The following is a 19707-nucleotide window of genomic DNA, read 5'->3' as shown; positions in this document are numbered from 1 at the left end:
CCAGGATCCGGCCGTGAGTGAGCTCAAGGTAGCAAACTTCTAATAATCTGAAAACTCACACCCGGAAGCCCCAAAGATTCCCCTTCCAGGTTGCTCAGGACCTGGGGTGGCTCCTGGGGTCAGGCAGAAGCTACCTCCTGGTGGGGATTTTGGCGGGGGAGGTGCATATTAACAACACCTGGGCATTGAGGTTGAAAAAGTCAACTCAGCGAAGTCAGATGTCTAACCCAGGCCCACTCCCACTCAGAAGCAAACTCCCAGCTTTCAGGAGTGAGAAAGAGAAGTCCATGAGCACAGCAGGGCTGAAGAAACCAGGGACCCTGGTGGGGACCGCAGTGAGCTCCAGTGTGCAACTCTAGCAGGTCGCTCCACGGGGGCGTGAACCGGGGCCCAGTGGGGCAGGTTTCCCAAGAAGCCCGAAGCCCAGATGACGCAGCCAAATCTCCCAATTCCTAAGTATTGGAAACTGGGTCACTTTTCAGAAACTCTAACAAGGGACCAAAGAGACGACTCTTGAATCTTGGGCAGGCTGAGGCACCTCTGCTTGCCGGGGAGACTGGCTTTCCTCATACAAAGAGAAAGCTTCTGTTTCACGCAGGGAGGCAGGGGCTGTGTCTGCAGTGCATTCTGAGTGACGTGGCCAGCGGGACTGTGGACTCCTGCCCGCTCCTGCCTCTGCGCTGGGTGGTCTCGACAGCCCAGACCCTTGGTTTCCTCGTTTGAAAATGAGGCCTTTACATGAGAGGTTCAGGATGTGGGGTGCTCCTGAAGCTACCACCTGGTGGGGACGGGGGCTTGGGGGGCTCATATTAACAACACCTGGGCACTGAGGTTGAAAGAGTCAGCTCAGTGAAATCAGATGTTCCCGTTCAAGCTCATTCTTGAAGCTGCCAAAGTCTGCCCCAACTGAGGGCTTTCCCAGGAGCTTGCGATGAGGTGAGCCCCTGTGACAAGTGACCCCAGCCACGCTCCACTCCCGGTCCTTTGACTCGACATCTGTGTGCTGGTGTCTGTGCTCGTGGCCCTGCTGCTGACCTTATGCCTTGAGTCCTTCATGGCTGGGGTTGGCCCCACAGGCTCACACAAAGTCCAGGGCCCGGAGCAGGCCCCAGGAAGCCTGCCAACCTGCTGGCCTGGAGCAGACACTGTCTAATGCAAAAACGTCATCAAATAATCCCCCCTGGGCGCTCCTACACTCCTTCCAGTTAGCGCCGGCTCAACCTCTGCTGGCGACGTTTATCACCGGGATTACAGAGGGCCAACTTCAGGGTCATTTCCACCCCACAATTACAGTGTGCGTTTACATACAAACCACCCTCCTGAAGGGGGCACGCCAGCCCCAGACACGTAGGTGAAGCCAACAGAAAAACAAAGAGGCATCGTTACATCAGAGGGCCGGGATGGCACACGGGCGTTCACTGTGACCACAGTGACCATGTCCCACCACAAGCACGTCCCTTCTTGCCTTCCCCACACTGGTGCCAGCACACCGCCTGCCCGGACGCCGATACCAGCCATTTCAATTACATGGAAGAACAGCCCAACCACCATGGCTGGGATGGTGAAACCACCCTGGATTCTTGATTCCTCAACTTCTGAACCACAAGATTCCTGGCATCAGGGTTTTTCCTCCTGTCCTTTATTTCTGGGAGCTTCCCTGGCTCTGTTAGATTAGTATCCCTTCCAAAACACCCCGAGGAATCCAAGCTGGACATCGAAGCTCCCACAACTGAGCGCCCACTTCCTTTTCCAGCCTTCTCTCCAGATGCCCCCTGCATATTCCCTGTATGCCACGGCCCACCTTCCCGTCCTCACCTGCCACAGCCCACTTTCCTGTCCCCTCACCTGCCATGGCCCACCTTCCCATCCTCACCTGCCACAGCCCACCTTCCCGTCCCCTCACCTGCCACAGCCCACCTTCCCATCCTCACCTGCCACGGCCCACCTTCCCATCCTCACCTGCCACAGCCCACCTTCCGATCCTCACCTGCCACGGCCCACCTTCCCGTCCCCTCACCTGCCACGGCCCACCTTCCCATCCTTACCTGCCACGGCCCACCTTCCCGTCCCCTTGCCTGCCACGGCCCACCTTCCCGGCCCCTCATCTGCCACGGTCCACCTTCCCGCCCCCTCGCCTGCCACGGTCCACCTTCCTGGCCCCTTGCCTGCCACGGCCCACCTTCCCATCCTCAGCCCACCTTCCTGTCCCCCCACCTGCCACGGCCCACCCGCCTTCCCATCCCCTCACCTGCCACGGCCCACCTTCCCATCCCCTCACCTGCCACGGCCCACCCGCCTTCCCATCCCCTCACCTGCCACGGCCCACCTTCCCATCCTCAGCCCACCTTCCTGTCCCCTCACCTGCCACGGCCCCCACCATCCCGTCCTCACCTGCCACAGCCCCCCTTCCCGTCCTCACCTGCCACGGTCCACCTTCCCGTCCTCACCTGCCACAGCCCCCACCTTCCCATCCTCACCTGCCACGGTCCCCATCTTCCCGTCCTCACCTGCCACGGCCCCCACCTTCCCGTGTCCTCACCTGCCACGGCCCACCTTCCCATCCCGTCGCCTGCCACGGCCCACCTTCCTGGCCCCTCACCTGCCATGGCCCACCTTCCCGTCCTCACCTGCCACAGCCCACCTTCCCGTCCCCTCACCTGCCATGGCTCACCTTCCCATCCTCAGCCCACCTTTCTGTCCTCACCTGCCACGGCCCACCTTCCCGTCCCCTCACTTACCATGGCTCACCTTCCCGTCCCCTCACCTGCCATGGCTCACCTTCCCGTCCCCTCACCTGCCATGGCTCACCTTCCCATCCTCAACCCACCTTCCCGTCCTCACCTGCCATGGCCCACCTTCCTGGCCCCTCAATTACCATGGCCCACCTCCTGTGGGCCTCCCCCAGGCCCCCCAGGATAGCTGTAGACCTCAACTCCCCCTGTATTTTTTTCCATGCTTCTGGGTAACCCTTTACATCTGGCTGGTAATGGACAAAGCTCTGTTTACATCTTACTGCTCCTACTGGTTCCTGGCTACCAGGGAACTGGTCCTGTGCAGCTCACAGAGCCCACACTTAAACCAGCACCTCATAAACACCAGCTGAGTGAGTCCAGCTGGGGCACACCACGCCCACTTCCCTCCATCCAGGGGAACACAGACAGGGGCACAGCACTCACTCCCAGCCTTCAGTTTGAATTCCCTCCCCGAGATACTTCTTTTCAGTGTTCTCATGATTTTAAAGTGAATTTAATTCTAGGAGCAGAGAAAGAAGCTTCTCGTGGTGGAAAGCACCTCTGAAAGAGCAAACAAAAGCCAACTGCCACCACCTCTAGAAACGGAGAACATTCCAGGAAACCCTGGGAAGTCCATGTTGGTGATTGGTCTGTGCCCTGCCCTCAGGATCCCAGTGAGCCCAGGGGCTCCTCTTTGCATGGAAAGCCAGGACCTCCAGAGACGGAGGACGCACGGCTGTGTTGAGCCAGGGAGAGGGTGGCTTCAGGACTCCCAGCTCACTCCTGCTTACATGTACTGCTTCTGCTCCTCGTGGTACTGCTCCTTGTTCTCCATGTTCTGCTCCAGAAGCATCTGGTTCTGCTGGCTCAACAGCTGGATCTGGCTCAAGAGGTGATGATTTTCTTCCTCCAAGTTCCCCTTGAGACGGGAGAGGAGCTAGAACACAGACCAGCAGCGTCTCAGACACCATGTGGCTTCGAGATCCCACTGCTGGGAACCTAGCTTCCAAAGGAAGAAGCCTGCTGCACAGAGATGTTCCCAGTATAATCTACACCACTGCAAACTTGGAAAGGGCCAAACGGCCAATAATGTGGGAATGGCTGAGCTCCCTCTGCAACTGCACTGTCCAATCAGAGGTCCCTGGCAACACATGGCTACTGAGCACGTAAAATGCTGCTAGTCCGAATTATGATGCATGAGTGCAAAATACGCAACAGAATTTAAAGGCTTAATTAAAAATATATATTTAAAATTTCATCAATATTTTTTTTTTGAGATGGAGTCTCTGTCGCCCAGGCTGGAATGCAGTGGCACTATCTCGGCTCACTGCCACCTCCGCCTCCTGGGTTCAAACAATTCTCCTGCCTCAGCCTCCCCGAGTAGCTGGGATTACAGGTGCACGTCATCATGCCCAGCTAGTTTTTTTGTGTTTTTAGTAGAGATGTGATTTCATCATGTTGGCCAGGCTGGTCTCGAACTCCTGACCTCAGGTGATCCACCCTTCTCGGCCTTCTAAAGAGCAGATAATGTTTTAATGATTACGTGCTAAAATGATATTTTGGATACGCTAGTTAACTAAAATACATTAAAATTAATTTCATTTTTAAGAAAAAATGTTTTAAGGTGGCAACTAGAAAATTCTAAAACGTAGATGTGTCTTGCATTATATTTCAATTAGACAGCTTTGATCTAGAAGTGAGGCAGCGCATTTCTCCTGTGAAGAGCCACACAGTAAATACTTTGCGTTTTCCAAGCCAGATGGTCTCGGCTGCAGCCTGTGTAGCCTGCGGACTCTGCCCTTGTCACCTGAGAACAGTCTCAGATGACCTATCAGCAAATGGGCATGACCGGGTTCCATAAAACTTTACTCAGAGACACTGACATTTAAATTTCATAACATTTTCACTTAACACAAAATATTATTCATCTGATGTTCCAAAAACATAAACTTCATTTAGTTTGTGGGCTGTATAAAAACAGGTGGTGGGCAGGGTTTGACTTGTGGGCCCATTTCTTTTCTTTTTTTTTTTTTTTTTTTTAAGACTGAGTTTCACTCTTGCTGCCCAGGCTGGAGTGCAGTGGCACAATCTCGGCTCACTGCAACCTCTGCTTCCCAGGTTCAAGCAATTCTCCTGCCTCAGCCTCCTGAGTAGCTGGGATTACAGACGCATGCCAAAACACCCGGCTAATTTTTTGTATTTTTAGAGACAGGGTTTCATCATGTTGGCCAGGCTGGTCTTGAACTCCTGACCTCAGGTGATCCACCTGCTTCGGCCTCCCAAAGTGCTGGGATTACAGGCGTGAGCCACCGCACCAGGCCTGAAGTCTGCCAACTTCTAAACTAGGATTGGGGGGCAGTGGGAAAACCACAGCCTTTGGATTCCAATGTGCAACTATGAGAAAGGAGGATGGGCTCACAGGGTCACTGTAAGGATGAAGTGGGAATGCAGCAAAATGCTGGGCGCACCAGAGGCTCCCCTCCTCTTTGCCTTCTACCTATTTTTAATATAATTATATATAATTTATGCATATACAGTGACAAGAACTGGAAGGGAAAAGGAGGCAAGGCTACGGCACTTTTTCACTAAAAATATACATATATATTTTTTGAGATGAAGTTTTGTTCTTGTTGCCCAGGCTGGAGTACAATGGCACAATCTCAGCTCACCGCAACCTCTGCCTCCTGGGTTCAAGCGATTCTCCTGTCTCAGCCTCCTGAGTAGCTGGGATTACAGGCACGCACCACCATGCCCGGATAATTTTGTATTTTTAGTAGAGACAGGGTTTCTCCATGTTGGTCAGTCTGGCCTTGAACTCCCGAACTCAGGTGATCTGCCCGCCTCGGCCTCCCAAAGTGCTGGGATTACAGGCATGAGCCGCCGCGCCCAGCTTCACTAAAAGTATTTCTGTGATTGCCATTGCCATATTGCTTGGGCAACAATGAAAATAAATACCATAATCAAGCACAAGTCTCCCCAGCGTAGAGAACTGCACGAGGCTTGCGAGTCAGGCACACCATAAACATGGCGAGTCAGCAGCCTGCAGGGTGAAAGGCCATCCCTGCAAACTCAGCTTTGCCCAACGGAAAGACCCTGTGTGGCCAGGGGGAAGGGGAGGGTCCCAGGGAACCCAGCAGGTTAGGCCCCGCCCTTCAGCCCAAGTCAGTGATCCCAAGGGCCAGTGCATCCCAGGAACGATGGGGAAGCTGCTCTTCCAATGCAGTAGATCCGGGCAACAAACCAACACAATGTATGGCATACGGGCTCCTGGAGAGAGAAGCAGGGTGGAAGGAGCAGAGAGACGGCTCTGAGCACAGGCACGCCCTCGTCAATTCGCTCAGGCTGCTTCTCCCCAAAATTCCTACAGTGAAGCCCTAAGCCCAGTCCCTAGCACGGACTGGCATTTGGAGATGGCCAATAAAGAGGCCATCAATCCAAATGGAGCCCGCCGTAAGGGTGGACCCCGATCCACTCTGACTGATGCCCTTTCAAGAAGAGAAAATTTAGGCACACAGACACTGGGAATGGGCCCACAAAGAGAAAAGAGCACTGCCTTCAAACCGCAGGGGAGTCCTCCGGGGAACCCCGCCCTGCCTCTGACGTGGGAGAAACCCAATTCTGCTGCTTAAGCCACCAGCCTGTTGTCTTTTGCTTCTGCAGCCCAGGGAGATGAACACGGCCTGTTTGGGGGGACTCGTTTGTACTATACCTGGAGTTCCACGGAACCCCTACCATCCCTGCCACAGCCCTTCCCCTCCACCCCTCTCGTGACTAGTGTTCCCCCCTGACTGCATCAACAGCATCTTCCAAAAAGTGGCCCGACCATTTCTGTGCAAATTCCTCCTTCCCCTGTGAAGCCTGCCACACAGATGTCCAGACCGCGCCCGTCCTTCACTTCACCACAAGTGTGACCTTTCCCACAGGGCCTGCCATGCAGCCCCTGACCTGAGGCCTTCTGGAAAATCCTGGCGCCCCTGTCTGTGACAGCGCGGCCCCAGGAGCAAGGATTCCGCAGGCAGTGCTGGGGCCTTTGCCTCACCCCTGTGGGGCCCTCAGGGTCCCAGGGTCTCTCATCATTGGGGGACAGCATGAGATCTGGGTGGGTGGCTGTGACAAGGCATCGTGGCACCTGTGCCTCAGTTTCCTCATCTGTGATGTCCCACAGGGCTACCAACGGGTCTAGGGAAAAGGCTTCTCAGACTGTTTCCCGACAAAAGAGCAAACCCAGTCCAGAGGTGCCGGCTGTCCTGGGGCTGTCTAGGAGGGTGAGACCTACCTGCTCCTCCCTGCCACACCTGCCTCGCCCGCCGTCCATGTGCTGGGGTCTGCTAAGATCTCATCTGGAGAGGGTCTTGCTGCTTAAGACCATTTCCAACCTTGTGTACTAGAAGGGACAGCTCTGGAAGCCGGAGACTCCTGAGTGAGCTCTGTCTCAGAGGCAGCCACACCCCAAAATGGGGCAAAATCACACCCCTTCTCTAGAAGAGTGGCTACTGAACTAAAGAGATGCAGGAAGACAGTGTAGACATGGCCAAGAGGACCGGCATAAAACCTCATCTCCCGTCCCCACTGTGCCTCTCCCAACCCGGCAAAAGGCAAAGGTCAGATGGGGTGTTTACATACACAGTCCCACCAGAAGCCGTGTTGACCCCCGTCTGGCTTCATCTCAGCCTCCGTGCCACCTCCATACACCGTCTTCGAGCACAAATGCCCATGAGGACCCGTCACAGCCTGGCTGAGCCCTGGGCTGTCCCCTTGGGGGACCCTATCCCCGTCTGCTGAGGCCCCCCCCGGCATGGGCCTCACCTCGCAGTGGTTGTCCAGCTTGGTCAACGAGATGTCCATGGCCTGGTGCTGCCCCTTCAGCTCGTCGAAGCGGGCCTGCCAGCGGTTGAGCTCCAGCTGTGCGTTGTTCAGTGAGGTTTTCAGCTCCTTGGTGTGGGCGTGCAGTTCCTCGTACTCCCCCTTCAGCTGGTGGTGCAGGAAATTGACCCTGGAGGGTGAAGAGCCATAGGGCAAAGGGGCTGAAGAGCCTGCCAAACAGGCTGTGCAAGCTTAGACAAAATCACAACCTCTCTGGGCCTTTTTTTCCATGTGTAAAATTGTAAAATGAGGAGGTTTAACAAAACTGTCCATTAGCAAACTGTTCTTTGGGGTTCCATGAGGGTGCCCCTGATGCCACCACACTGAGCCTCCACGGAGACAGAGCAGGCAGGCTCAGACACGCGTTTGAACACAGCGTCACTGCTGCGATCTTTACTGTGCTACAGCTTTGGCATCTGCATACACTTGAAAAAAGGATTCTGCTGTTTAAAAAAATGTTTAAACCACTGCACTAGAACATTCTTGCTCTAAAATTCTTTGTCTCTGCTCAGCTCTTCTTGTCAATTCCAAGCCCCTTTCTAATTTCAACTCCTGAGATAAAGTATGAGATGGTGTGTATTATGTAAATCTACTAAAACTGCCTTCATCAAAACAACTATTATCCAACTGAGTTCTCTGGAGATTTATATCAGAAAGCTCACATTACCAGGGTCTTGTGAACTTGATTTGGACATAGACCTGACTTTTTTGGCCTGTACAATTTTACTTTTTAACAACAAATTAGTTGGCCAGGTGTGGTGGCTCATGCCTGTAATCCCAGCACCAGCCTAGGCAACATATCAAGACCCCCTTCTCTGCAAAAAGCTGGGCATAGTGATGCACACCTGTGGTCCCAGGTACTTGGATGGCTGAGCTGGGAGGATCATTCAGGCCCAGGAGGTTGAGGCTGCAGTGAGCCACAATCGTGCCACTCTAAGCCTCAGCGGCTAAGCAAGATCCCGTCTCCAAAAAAAAAAACAATTAGTTGCCAACATTAAAAAATCTGGAAGTTGACATCAACACCCAAACTTTCAGGTTCTCTTAAAACATATAAAACAAAAGGTTGACCAGGCGGTCCCAGGCCTGCCTCCAGCTGGCAACCTTTGCTGGGGCCGATTCTCTGCTGCCCTTAGACAATGCGCATTCGCCATTCTATGGCCTGTGTCTAAGTCTGGCATTGTTTTACCCATGTGTTTTATTTGCCTGGGGAGCCAAGGTAGCTGAGTTTGTAACCCCCGGTGAGCATGTGGGAGGAGAAACAATTTCGTATAGTCAAGGCTTTGCAGTGAGCCAGGACCTGGATTCCATCCTGACTCTGCCATTCACTAGAAACACTGACTTTGAACAGCTTATTTAATCTCTCTCAACCTGTCTCCTCATATGTTAAAAAAAAAAAAAAAAAGCCAAAAAGATAAAATAGTACAGTCAATTCTCATTATGTGTGGCAGTTACGTTCTATAAGGTTGCTATAAACCCTGAATTAGTGAACAGCGAAGCATCCAGCCTCGGGAAAAAACAGATTTAGGTTCCCGGGAGCCTCTGGTCACATTTTTGTTACTTGATCAATATATAATCTTGTTTTATGCAAGTTTCTGTTTGAAGATACCTTATGCAACATACAGCCAACAGCACCATAACTCACGCCAGAACAAAGCTCATCTAAGGCTTTTTTCTCTGTAAAGCACATCACAGCCACCCTCTGCTTAGCGACACGAAACAGCACTTCAGTACCACAATTATGAGTCATTTTAAACAGCAAAGTCACTGCCCAAAAGCACAAAATATGAAAACTGTGGCACTAGAAAGATTCTGAAAGGGACGTTTGCAGAAGGAGCTGAAACTAGAAGGCAGCATGTCACCATTTGCCCTTGGCTGAGAACGTGCACGCCCGGTGACTCTCGCCTTTCACCATTCTGTGTGTCCACGAAAGCCCCCCAGAGAGTGGTCCTGAGGCTGCAAATAAAACTTCAGCAAGCAGATGGATTGTCAGGGGCTCTGTGAATCATGAGGAATCAGCAGTCTCTCCTCTATGAGCACGAGGCGGGCTCATGTTGGAGGATGAATTCACCTGTGCCTGATGCAATTCTCACCGCAAGGATGGGAGGGGGGAACCACTGAACTCAGACGACGCAACATCCCCGGGTGTCACCTGAGTCCTCGCATCCCAGCAACCAGCTCAAGTTCCTTTAGCTTATTACCCACCCAGCTGTTCACATGACAAGGGATAAAAACCAGGGGACTTTTCTCAGCGGTTGCTACGCAAGGCGGGTCTGAACAGAATCGGGGTGCCAAATGCCACTGTGTGCAGGGCTGGGTGCCAGCGCTCACCTGTCCAGCTCGCCCCGCAGCCTCTGGTTCTCGCCCACGGCGAGGGCATTTGTCCTCTGCTCCTGCTGCAGCGCTTCCCGCTCCGTGGTCAAGACTTTCTCCCGCTCCTCCAGCTCCGCCTTGAGTGTCAGCATGTCCCCGTGCCTGTCAGAGGAAAACACCTGCTGGGAGCCTGGCCAGGGCCGCCTTTTCCTACAGGTAACTCACATCACAGAGGATCTGTGTGACTCCTGTGAGAAAACGGGATTCCTCTGGAGATTCTCTCTGCAGAAGTAAGGGGTGCGGGGCAGAAAGCAGGCGGGGAGTGCAGCCGCTGGGAGCCATGCCCAGGCCAGTGCTGAGCCACAGATCCCAGAATCCTCTTCCTCGCCTCATTCTGTCTCCACAGTCCCTCCATGCCCTGATAAAGCCGCCCCTCTTCCTTTAGCCAGCCAACAACACAATGACTACATTTTCTAAGCTCCATGCCCTTCTCTTTTAGGGAATTATAAATAAGTTACTAGGTGGTTCACCAAGCACAAATAGATCTAAGAGAAACCACAAAACCAACAGTGGAATTCCACTGCACATCATAGCTAATCCCACCCTCCAAGGGCTGGAGAAGCCTTTCCCTCTCCCGTCAGGAGCCCACATCCACTTGTTCTTACTCTGGCCTTCCCCAGGGGACAGAGGCTCACCCAGGAGCCGCCAGGGACTGTCACATACACACAGCAGCTCTCCTCGGGCCCCCCAAACACAGCCCTCGTCTTCCCCACAGCTTGTCCCCACCCTCCAGGCTCTAATCTCCTCCAGGCTCTATCTTTGCCTGCTGCACTGGCGTCTCTGGAGGGCAGCAGAGCACAACCATGCAGCCCAGCAGGCCCTGGGCCCTCCTCCTCCCAGCCTGCTTCAACCTCGTGTGTGCACGGATGACCCAGGATCTCCCAGCAGACTGGAAGTGTTGAGGAGTCTCAGGCATAGTCTCCCCATCTAGGCAAATAATTCTCTACAGATCCCTTCCTGAGTGTGTCACACCCAAAGACAATCTGACAGGGACTAGCCAGTGTCCCCGGGGGTTCCAGCCTTTCTCTGCAGGACTCCACTGCACATTAATCAAGCACATCTCTAAACATTAGCAAATGACCCAATCGCAGGGCAGAAACTAAGTCTTGCTCACCACTGAAGCCCCGTGTGAGGAATGACACGTAGTGAGTACTTGTTCGAGCAATGAATGAGTGAGCGTCTCCAATTTCAGTGTCAAACGAGAAGAACAGAGAACCATCATCCTTGTGTGCCATGTACCTACACTCCTAAACCTGTTACCCTGCTGCAGACACACCAAAGGGGCCTCCAGTCATCTGTCCAGCCAGCAAAAAGCACTGAGTAACTCCCACATGCTGTACTGCACAAGGACCTGCAGGGAAGCAACAGTCCGAACTCCACCTGCCAAAACCTTTGCCCTCTGAATGGACGTTAAGAATACCAAAAGGCCCAGGTGTGGTGGCTCATGCCTGTAATGCCAGCACTTTGGGAAATGGAGGCGGGCAGATCACTTGAGGTCAGGAGTTCAAGACCAGCCTGGCTAACAGAGTGAAACCTCTATTAAAACTACAAAAATTAGCCTGGTGTGGTTGTGCATGTCTGTAGTCCTAGCTACTTGGGAGGCTAAGGTAGGAGGACTGCTTGAACCCAGGAGCGGAGGCTGCTGTGAGCCAAGATTGCTCCACTGCACTCTAGTCTAGATGACAGATCAAGACTCCATCTCACACACACACAAAAGGCATTATTTAATACAACATAACATAACACTAAGAATAAGGGACATGAGTGCCTGGTGAGTACTGGGCATCATGCTAGTATCAGACTTACACGAATGCTTTATTAGTTTGTCAACCGGGTGTAATTCCTACCACATCTAGACACCATATACACAATAAATGTCACACAAATGACAAGATGGGTGGGGAAGAGGAGGGAGATCAAAGTGCCAAGAGGCAGAAGATGTTACTTTTGGCCAGAAGGAGTAGTCTTATAGGAGCAGATGCCTCAACAGCCTCTGAAGGATGGAGATTTGGATGGATAAAAGGAGTGAAGAACTCCAGATACAGGCAAAAAGGAAGCACTTGGTAAGTAAATAAATGAATGTCATCACCACCCATGAACCCACAAGCATCATCAGTGCCCACACAAGGCTTTTGTGACTCAATGTGGCCTTTGTGACTTGTGGCTCCTGACCATGGAAATGTCCTCCCTGCTTCACCTTGAAGAAAAGAACCAGTGCTCACTTAGCCATGTTGTTGTGGCTGCTTCAAAGGAAATACCATCAGCAGGGCCATTTCCCAGGCAAAGGAAGTGGACCTTGCTCCCTCTGTTGTACTCTAAGTATCTGAGAGCCTCTCTTTGGCCCATGTCTCTCTCATGCATCAGATTCAGGTGCACATCACACCTTGCCCTCAGATTCTGGAGAGCAGCATCCTACCTATCCTAGCCCTCCCTGGATCCTGCCATGCCTTGTGCAGGTGCCTGGTACCATCACTGATTAGCAGGAGACAGATCAGCCCAGGTTGGTTGACCTAATAAATACAAAACCCAAGACCATGAACTGTCAAGGGTGCAAAGTTAAGATGTGTGCATTTCAATTTATGTAAATTTCACCTGTAAAAAACGAGGTATGGGGGTGGAGACTGAGAGGTGCACATGAAATGAGAACAGCAGGACATAGATGACTTGAGGCTGCATGCTGCGTACACCAGTTTCACTATGATTCTGCTGACTTTCTATGTATTTGGAAGTTTCCATAATTAAAGGCTAAAAATGAAGGAAAGCAATTGAGACCTTGGTATGAAAGAGAAGAGCTAGAAGGCCAGAGAAGGCACATCCCTACAAACGGAGCCATGGAGAATTCCCTCCTTATTTCTGTTTTGGGAGAAAAGAAGAGAACCCTTACGGGATCAGGGCCCCAAAGGCCCATTCTGGGCTTTCCAGAGCTGGTAGTAGTAGAAGCACCCGCTTCTCCACACAGGAACCCCTCTTGCCACTGTCTCCAGCTGCACAAATTCCAAATTGCTGAAGCTGAGGTTTTATTTCCTTCCCTTTGGGAAAGCTCAGGTGCCCCAACAATGGGAAGCAGCCAGCCAAGAGATTTCCTGCAGGGAGGGCAGGGGAAGTCCCAGCCTGGCAGACTCCACAGGCCTGGCTCTAGACCCCGCTGCAGGCCTACCCAGGGGCCCAACCTTCATCCTCCTTCACCTACCCACAAGTCCCACCTTCTCCCCCCAATTTCCCCCAGGCCCCGCCTCTCCTCCTTCAGGCTCCACCCTCTCCCCAGGCCGCACGTTTCCCACAGGTTCCACCCATCTCCTCCAGGTCCCAAGTCTCCTCCAGGCTCCACCTATCTCCCCAGGTCACGCCTCTCTTCCAGTTTCCACCCATCCAGGTTCCACCCCTCTCCCCAGGTTCCACCCCACTCCCCAGGCCCCGCCTCTCCTCCAGGCCCCACCCCTCACCCCAGGCCCCACCTCTCCTTCATGCTCCACCCATCTCCCTAGGCCCCACCCATCTCCTCCAGGCCCCACCTCTCCTCTAGGCTCCACCCATCTTCCCCAGGTCCTACCCATCTACCCCAGGCCCTACCTTTCCTCCAGAATCCACCCCTCCCCAGGTCCTAGTCCTTCCCCAGGCCCCACCTCTCCCCGAGCTCCTTGTGCTCCAGCTCCAGGTTCCGATGCAGTGTCTTCAGGCAGCTGTGCTGGCGGATGAGGGCCTCGTACTCGGCCGACTGCCGCTCGTGCAGCGTGCCCAGGTGCTCGTGGTCCTGCAGCAGGGCCTCGTAGGCTGCTGTCAGCTGCTCCTGCTGCCTCTGCAGGCTCTCGTTCTCTGTCTCCTTGGCCGTGTGATGGTTCTGCAGCAGCGCGTACTGAGCGGTGAGCGCGGCGCTCTGGGAGCTCAGTGTGGAGTTCTCTACCTGCCCAGAGGGAGAAGCACGGTGCAGGCCCCACAGTCAGCAAGGAGGGCTGGGGAGCAGGTCAAGTGCTCCAGCAGACGCGAAAATAACTGGGATTCTCAGGGCAGAAGGCCCAGAGGGTACTCAGGATGGCTCTTCCAGAACTTAAGGAACTGCGGTGGGAAGGGGGCTAAACCGCATAGACAGGCCCTCAGAGGGTGCTTCAGTTCTGAGCCACTGGCCATGAATGTGAGCTGCGGGGGAGCAGATGATGTCCTTTCCCTGGATAATTCCCTGGTGTGCTGTGCCCTCTTTGACTATTTTTTAAAACCTCTTTTTGGCTGGGTGTGGTGGCTCACGCCTATAATCCCAGGACTTTCGGAGGCAGAAGCAGGAGGATCACTTGAGCCAAAGAATTCAAGACCAGGGTGGGCAACATAGTGAGACCACATCTCTATCAAAAAAAAAAAAAAAAGTCTTTTTAACGTAGCTGGGCAGGGTGTTGCATGCCTATAGTCCCAGCTACTTGGGAGGCTGAGGCAGGAGGATTGCTTGAGCCCAGGAGCTGGAGGTTATAGTGAGTGAGCTATGATTGCAGCACTGCACTCCAGCCTGGGCCACAGAGTGAAACCTTGCCTCTTACAGTGAAAACAAAACCTATTTTCTAGAACAAGTAGATAGAAAATCTGTAAATAAGGATATAGACTATCTGAACAATACGATCGACCTACTTAACATAATTGATATTTGTATAACTCTCCAACAGCATCCAAAATCATTAGAAAACTGATGAAGGAATACTTCCCAAATCATTTTATGAAGCCAGAATTACTCTGATATTAAAACCAGATGAAGACTATAAGAAAAATCCAAAATAGTAAGTCAACATACTCTTTTCTTGTTAGCAAAACAAATTCCAATTTCTTTGCCAAACAGCTTCCTGTTGATTGTCCCTGCTCCGTAAGTTACATATTTTCAAACTTTTCTCAGAAACTGCAATAAAAGGCCAGGCATGGTAACTCACACCTGTAATCCCAGCACTCTGGGACGCAAGGTGTGTGGATCATTGGAGGTCAGGAGTTCAAGACCAGCCTGGCTAACTTAGTGAAATCCCGTCTCTACTAAAAATACAAAAGTTAGCCACAGCACAAGCATCGCTTGAACCCAGGAGGCGGAGGCTACAGTGAGGCAAGAGATCATGCCACTGCACTGCAGCCTGGGTGACGGAGTGAGACTCTGTCTCAAAAAAAAAAACAAAAAAAACTGCAATAATGATAATTCATTTTCCCACAGTCTACAAGGGATAAATGAAAACCAAGTGCCTGAAGTGGCACACACCCTAGTTCTGCTTGATGCTCTCAATAGTCTGGGACCCACTTTATACCCTATTCTTCCCTCTTAGAGATGAAAAAATTTACATTAAAAAGAAAGAGCTGTGCCAGGTTCTACAGTAAAGAAGCCTGGTTAACTTTGTTTAGCTAAGCTTACTCCTGAAACCTCTTTGCCAAGTCAGTCCTGATAACACCTCAAGGAACAGACTGGAAAACACGGACAAAAATGCAAGTAAAAGGAGAGAAATGAAACTCTTCACCCATGCAGCCATTTTCTCAATCACTGAAAATGGCTTAAAAACCATCACGTCTTTCACCGATCACTGTTTACAGCGGGTCTATTAACACAACCCCAAGCTGCTTTGTGCTCTGATCCCCTGCTTCTTTTGAGGAGTCCTAATGCCCCAGTTGGTTGCTGGGCTTGTGACCACAGGCGCTAGGAGCCCCACTCACCTGCAGCTTGGCAGTCTGGGTCTGCAGCGTGGTGTTGTGCTCCTGCAGGAAGGCGCTCTGTTTCTGCAGCGTCAGGATCTGGCTGCTGAAGGCCACGTTCTGGGTCTCCAGGTGCTGCAGCTGTTCCTTGAGCAGCTGCTTCTCCGCTTGCAGAGCTGCATTCTAGAAGATGGGGAAGCATGAGCCAATCACACTCCAACTGGGTAAATGCTCACCTGCCACAGGTACTTGGGTTGTAATGAAGCCTCAAAAGTTGACGTTTTGGGAACCAAAGTGAGGGTCCACTAGGTGAGGGCAGTCTATTTTCTCTCTTTGAAAAAGATAATAAGCAGGATTTTTTAAGGCTACACATCATGGGGACACTGCCTCAGCATTTACGTGGGAGGTGAGTGCACGCTGGAGTTAAAGCCGCTTCCCTTGTCTCTTTAATGCGTTCCATTGTTTTCTGTTCAACACCCTAAGAGTGTGTTTCTGTGGGCTAGTTCCATTTCCATTGACTCCGACCCTGAGTATCTCGCAGGACAGGGAGTCAAAGCTTTCGGCTACCGCCTTGCTCTACTCAGGCGGGACAGCAAGCAGAATAAGTTGTATCATGTTACATGAGACCAATAAAGACCACGTTAAAGTCTGCCACCAAGTGGGCTAAGGGCCAGGACCCATAGTCTTTTACTAGCCCTTATTAGCATGGGACTTTGGGTCAAATCTCTTAAATTCTGTTTTAGTTTTATCATCTATCAAATAATGACAATCACCACTCTGGACTTCATAAAGTCATTATTGAGAAGCAATCGGAGGTATGACATACATTAGCAAACTTGTTCTAGAAAGGGCCAGATAGGAAGTACTTTTGGGTTTGCCAGCCATGGAGTTTCTATCTCAAACTAAACAATCACTGTCACTGTAGGGGAAGCCGCCCCAGACAACCTGTAAACAAAGGGCATGACTGTGTTCTAATACAACTTTATTTATAAAAACAGGTGGGAGCTGGAGCTTGCCAACCCCTAGTACAGAGCACTGAAAGACACAACACTACAGGAAGAGGCTGAATTGCCATGAAGACCATGTGTGCCCTGATGTGAGAAACACTGAAGGGACCTTGAAGAGGAGCCCACGGGTCCTGCAACTCAAGACGTGTCCAACGCAATCTGGCTAAATCTCCTGTGTTCTTTACAGCAGTGACACATCATCAGTGGGACTCCTGATAGGCCAGTCTCTGTCTCTCTCCCCAGTGGACCATGTCTGGGGCAGCCCACTCACATTCCGCTCCAGCTCGATGGCCCGGTCCTTCACTCGGAGCAGCTCCATGGTGGCTTCCTTGTGGCTGGGCCCCCAGGCCTCCTTCCCCTGGTGACTGGCGGCTGTCTTCCCCGCAGGGTGTTTGAAAGAGTTCTGCAAGTGCTGCCCCTCTCCCTGGTTCTGCCTGAGGATCTCACACTCCTTCTTCAGCTAGGGGCGTGACAAAGAGCAAGGAGGCTTTAGGCAGAGGCAGCCTGGCCTAGAGCCCTGAGTGAGTGGCTGAAGGCAGCCCGCACCACACCCTCCGCTCCCTCCCCACTCGGCCACCCTAGTGCAGGTAAGCCAGACACACTCCTTTGGCTTTTGAGGGGAAGGCACTGACCCTCAGCCCTAAATTTTCCCTTCCGGAGTGGACAGGGGCCTGCGACCCCTTCCTGACTCAGTCCCTGCTTTAGCCACATGGCTTCCTGCTTTCCTGAGCCTCAGTTGTCAACTTCCTAAAACAGAGGTGAGGCTGAGGATACGGGGGGTGAAGAGGGATAAGGTCTCAAAGCACCCGCTGGCGCTGGAGCAGCTTCATCCAGATTCCTGTTCAACCCTGCAGCCAAGAAGCATGGCACGTGTTCAAAACTGAGGCTGGAAGAACACGTGTATGCAAGCGGGGAGTGTGTGCTCACCTGATCACCTGTGGGAGTGTGCACACTGAGAACACGTGTTGAGTGTGTACACCTGTGTGTGAGCATGTGTGTGTGTGGAGTGTGCACACGTGGTGGGCACATGTATAATGTATATAGAGAGCATGCATGTACATATGTAAAGAGCACGTGTATGTATATGGAGAACATGTGCAGATGTATGGAGAGTGTATGTGTGGAGAACACACATCTATATGCTAGTGGAAAGCGTGTTCATACATGTGGCGAATACATGTGCACGCATGCACCGAGGAGGAGACATGTGCACGTCCTCACGAGCCCCTGTGCACCATTGTCTCATCTGAGAGTGACCGTGAGACACTGCAGGCCGCTGCTCAGTGCCCGATGTGCAGTTTCACGGAGTCAGGGGTGTTCCCACATCTTGCCTGGTGGACTGGGTGCTGCTCTAGGCCACTGCCCGCCTCCCTGAAGACCTGTGGCTCTTACTTTGGTTCTGTTTGGCCCTAGTGCGTGTGATTCTGAGGGTGGCTCCCTAAGTCACCCCGTGGCACATCCACACCTGCCCGAGGAAACGGGTATCCAGGCCACCCCTCTGCTATACAGGTTGGGGACTGGAAAGGGTGAGGCCAAGAACGGGCAGCTGGGCCCGACAGTGCACCCCCCATGCTCACCATCTGCAGCTCACTCTCTAACTGGCGACTGAGGCTCGCCTTCTCTTCCATCTGTGCTTCCAGGAGCACAATCTTTTCTTCTTTCATGGCCAGTGTTGTTTTTAATGCTGATTCATTTCTGCCCTCCAAAATCTTGTATTTTCTGGAAAATACAAAGGCATAATAGTATCACTTATCTACCTCTCCCCCCAGGTTCCCAGTGTCCTCGTTGCCAACACATCACTCCTTCCATTAGGCTGGTTAAGGAGCTGCAGCTTTTGGCCTAGAAGAACCAAGTAGTCAAAACTCATCTTCCCAGAGCCCTTCAGGGGTTCCCTGGGTGGAAACACCTGTGATACCTTCAAAGGTGACCACTGCTACAGTTTCAGTCACTGTCTTAGGGAGGCATTATTATTGCCATTTTACAGAAGGGGAAACTGAGTCTCAGAAAGGTTAAGCAACTTGCCCAAGGTCACAGTGCTAGGTTAAGTGGTAAGCCCAAGGCCTTTCCACCAAAGAGGACTCCTACTGTAAGGCATGTGATCTTCTCAGTTACAAGTCCAGGGAAAGTTCAAGATGTTGGATTTCCTTAAAACACAAGATCAGGCTGAGCACGGTGGCTCACACCTGTAATCCTAGCACTTTTATAGAAGCTGAGGTGGGAGGAATCACTTGAGTTCAGGAGTTTGAGACCAGTCTGGCCAACATGGTGAAACCCCATCTCTACTAAAAAAAAAAAAAATACAAAAATTAGCTGGGCATGGTGGTGTATGTCTGTAATCTCAGCTACTCAGGAGGCTGAGGTATGAGAATCACTTGAACCCAGGAGGTGGAGGTTGCACTAGGCTGGGAGTCTGTCTTAAAACTAACAAACAAACAAACAAAAAAAACCCCCAAGATCATTTAAGAAAACATTGCAGGGAAAAACTGTAATAGTCGAATTTAAAAAAAAAAATTAAGTGTGGCTGGGAGCAGTGGCTCATACCTGTAATCCCAGCATTTTGGGAGGGTGAGGTGGGCAGATCTTTGAGCTCAGGAGTTCGAGACCAGCTTGGCCAATATGGCAAAGCCCCCTCTCTACAAAAAACACAAAGATTAGCCAGGCGTGGTGGTACATGCCTATGGCCGCAGCTGAGTAGCAGTTTGCAGCTAGGGCTGGAGGATTGCTTGAACCTGGGAGATGGACGCGGAGGTGAGCCAAGATCATAACACTGCACTCCAGCCTGGGTGATAGAGCCAGATCCTGTCTCAAAAAAAATTAAGAAGCCTTCTCATCAGACAAAATCTCCTTCTACACCTGCCCAAGAACCTCAAGGAACAAGAGCTGGAATAGAAAAGACAAGGAACTTTCGGCTCAAGAAACCCCTGGCAGTAGAGAGTTAATGGAGGTCTCAAGTGAGGGTGAGCAGCCTGTAGACTGAAGGGTGGGGGAAGTGCTCTCATGAGAGAGAAGGGAGGGGAGGGAGGGAGAGAGAGGGAAGGAAAGAGGGAGGGAGAGAGGGAGGGAGAGAGGGAGGGAGAGAGGGAGGGAGGGGG

At 52.1% G+C, this 19707-nt stretch overlaps 1 protein-coding gene across 5 annotated transcripts in view; it reads right to left on the bottom strand.

Annotated features, from left to right (window-relative positions):
- The window catches only part of CCDC88C (coiled-coil domain containing 88C), a 150101-nt gene that overhangs the window by 20564 nt on the left and 109830 nt on the right, over positions 1-19707 (bottom strand). For all 5 annotated transcript variants that reach the window (XM_032287622.1, XM_032287624.1, XM_032287627.1 and 2 more), the window contains 7 exons: positions 18193-18334; positions 16887-17075; positions 15630-15791; positions 13589-13866; positions 9924-10067; positions 7539-7725; positions 3524-3669 (listed from right to left, as the gene is read on the bottom strand). In XM_032287622.1, coding sequence (XP_032143513.1) covers positions 3524-3669; positions 7539-7725; positions 9924-10067; positions 13589-13866; positions 15630-15791; positions 16887-17075; positions 18193-18334 — 1248 coding nt within the window. The remainder of the gene's footprint in view (positions 1-3523; positions 3670-7538; positions 7726-9923; positions 10068-13588; positions 13867-15629; positions 15792-16886; positions 17076-18192; positions 18335-19707) is intronic.

This window comes from Sapajus apella, unplaced genomic scaffold, assembly GCF_009761245.1.
Source record: "Sapajus apella isolate SASKATOON/1434 unplaced genomic scaffold, GSC_monkey_1.0 scaffold20, whole genome shotgun sequence".
Classification (NCBI taxonomy): Eukaryota; Metazoa; Chordata; class Mammalia; order Primates; family Cebidae; genus Sapajus; species Sapajus apella.
This window is presented reverse-complemented; position numbering and strand designations above follow the sequence as displayed.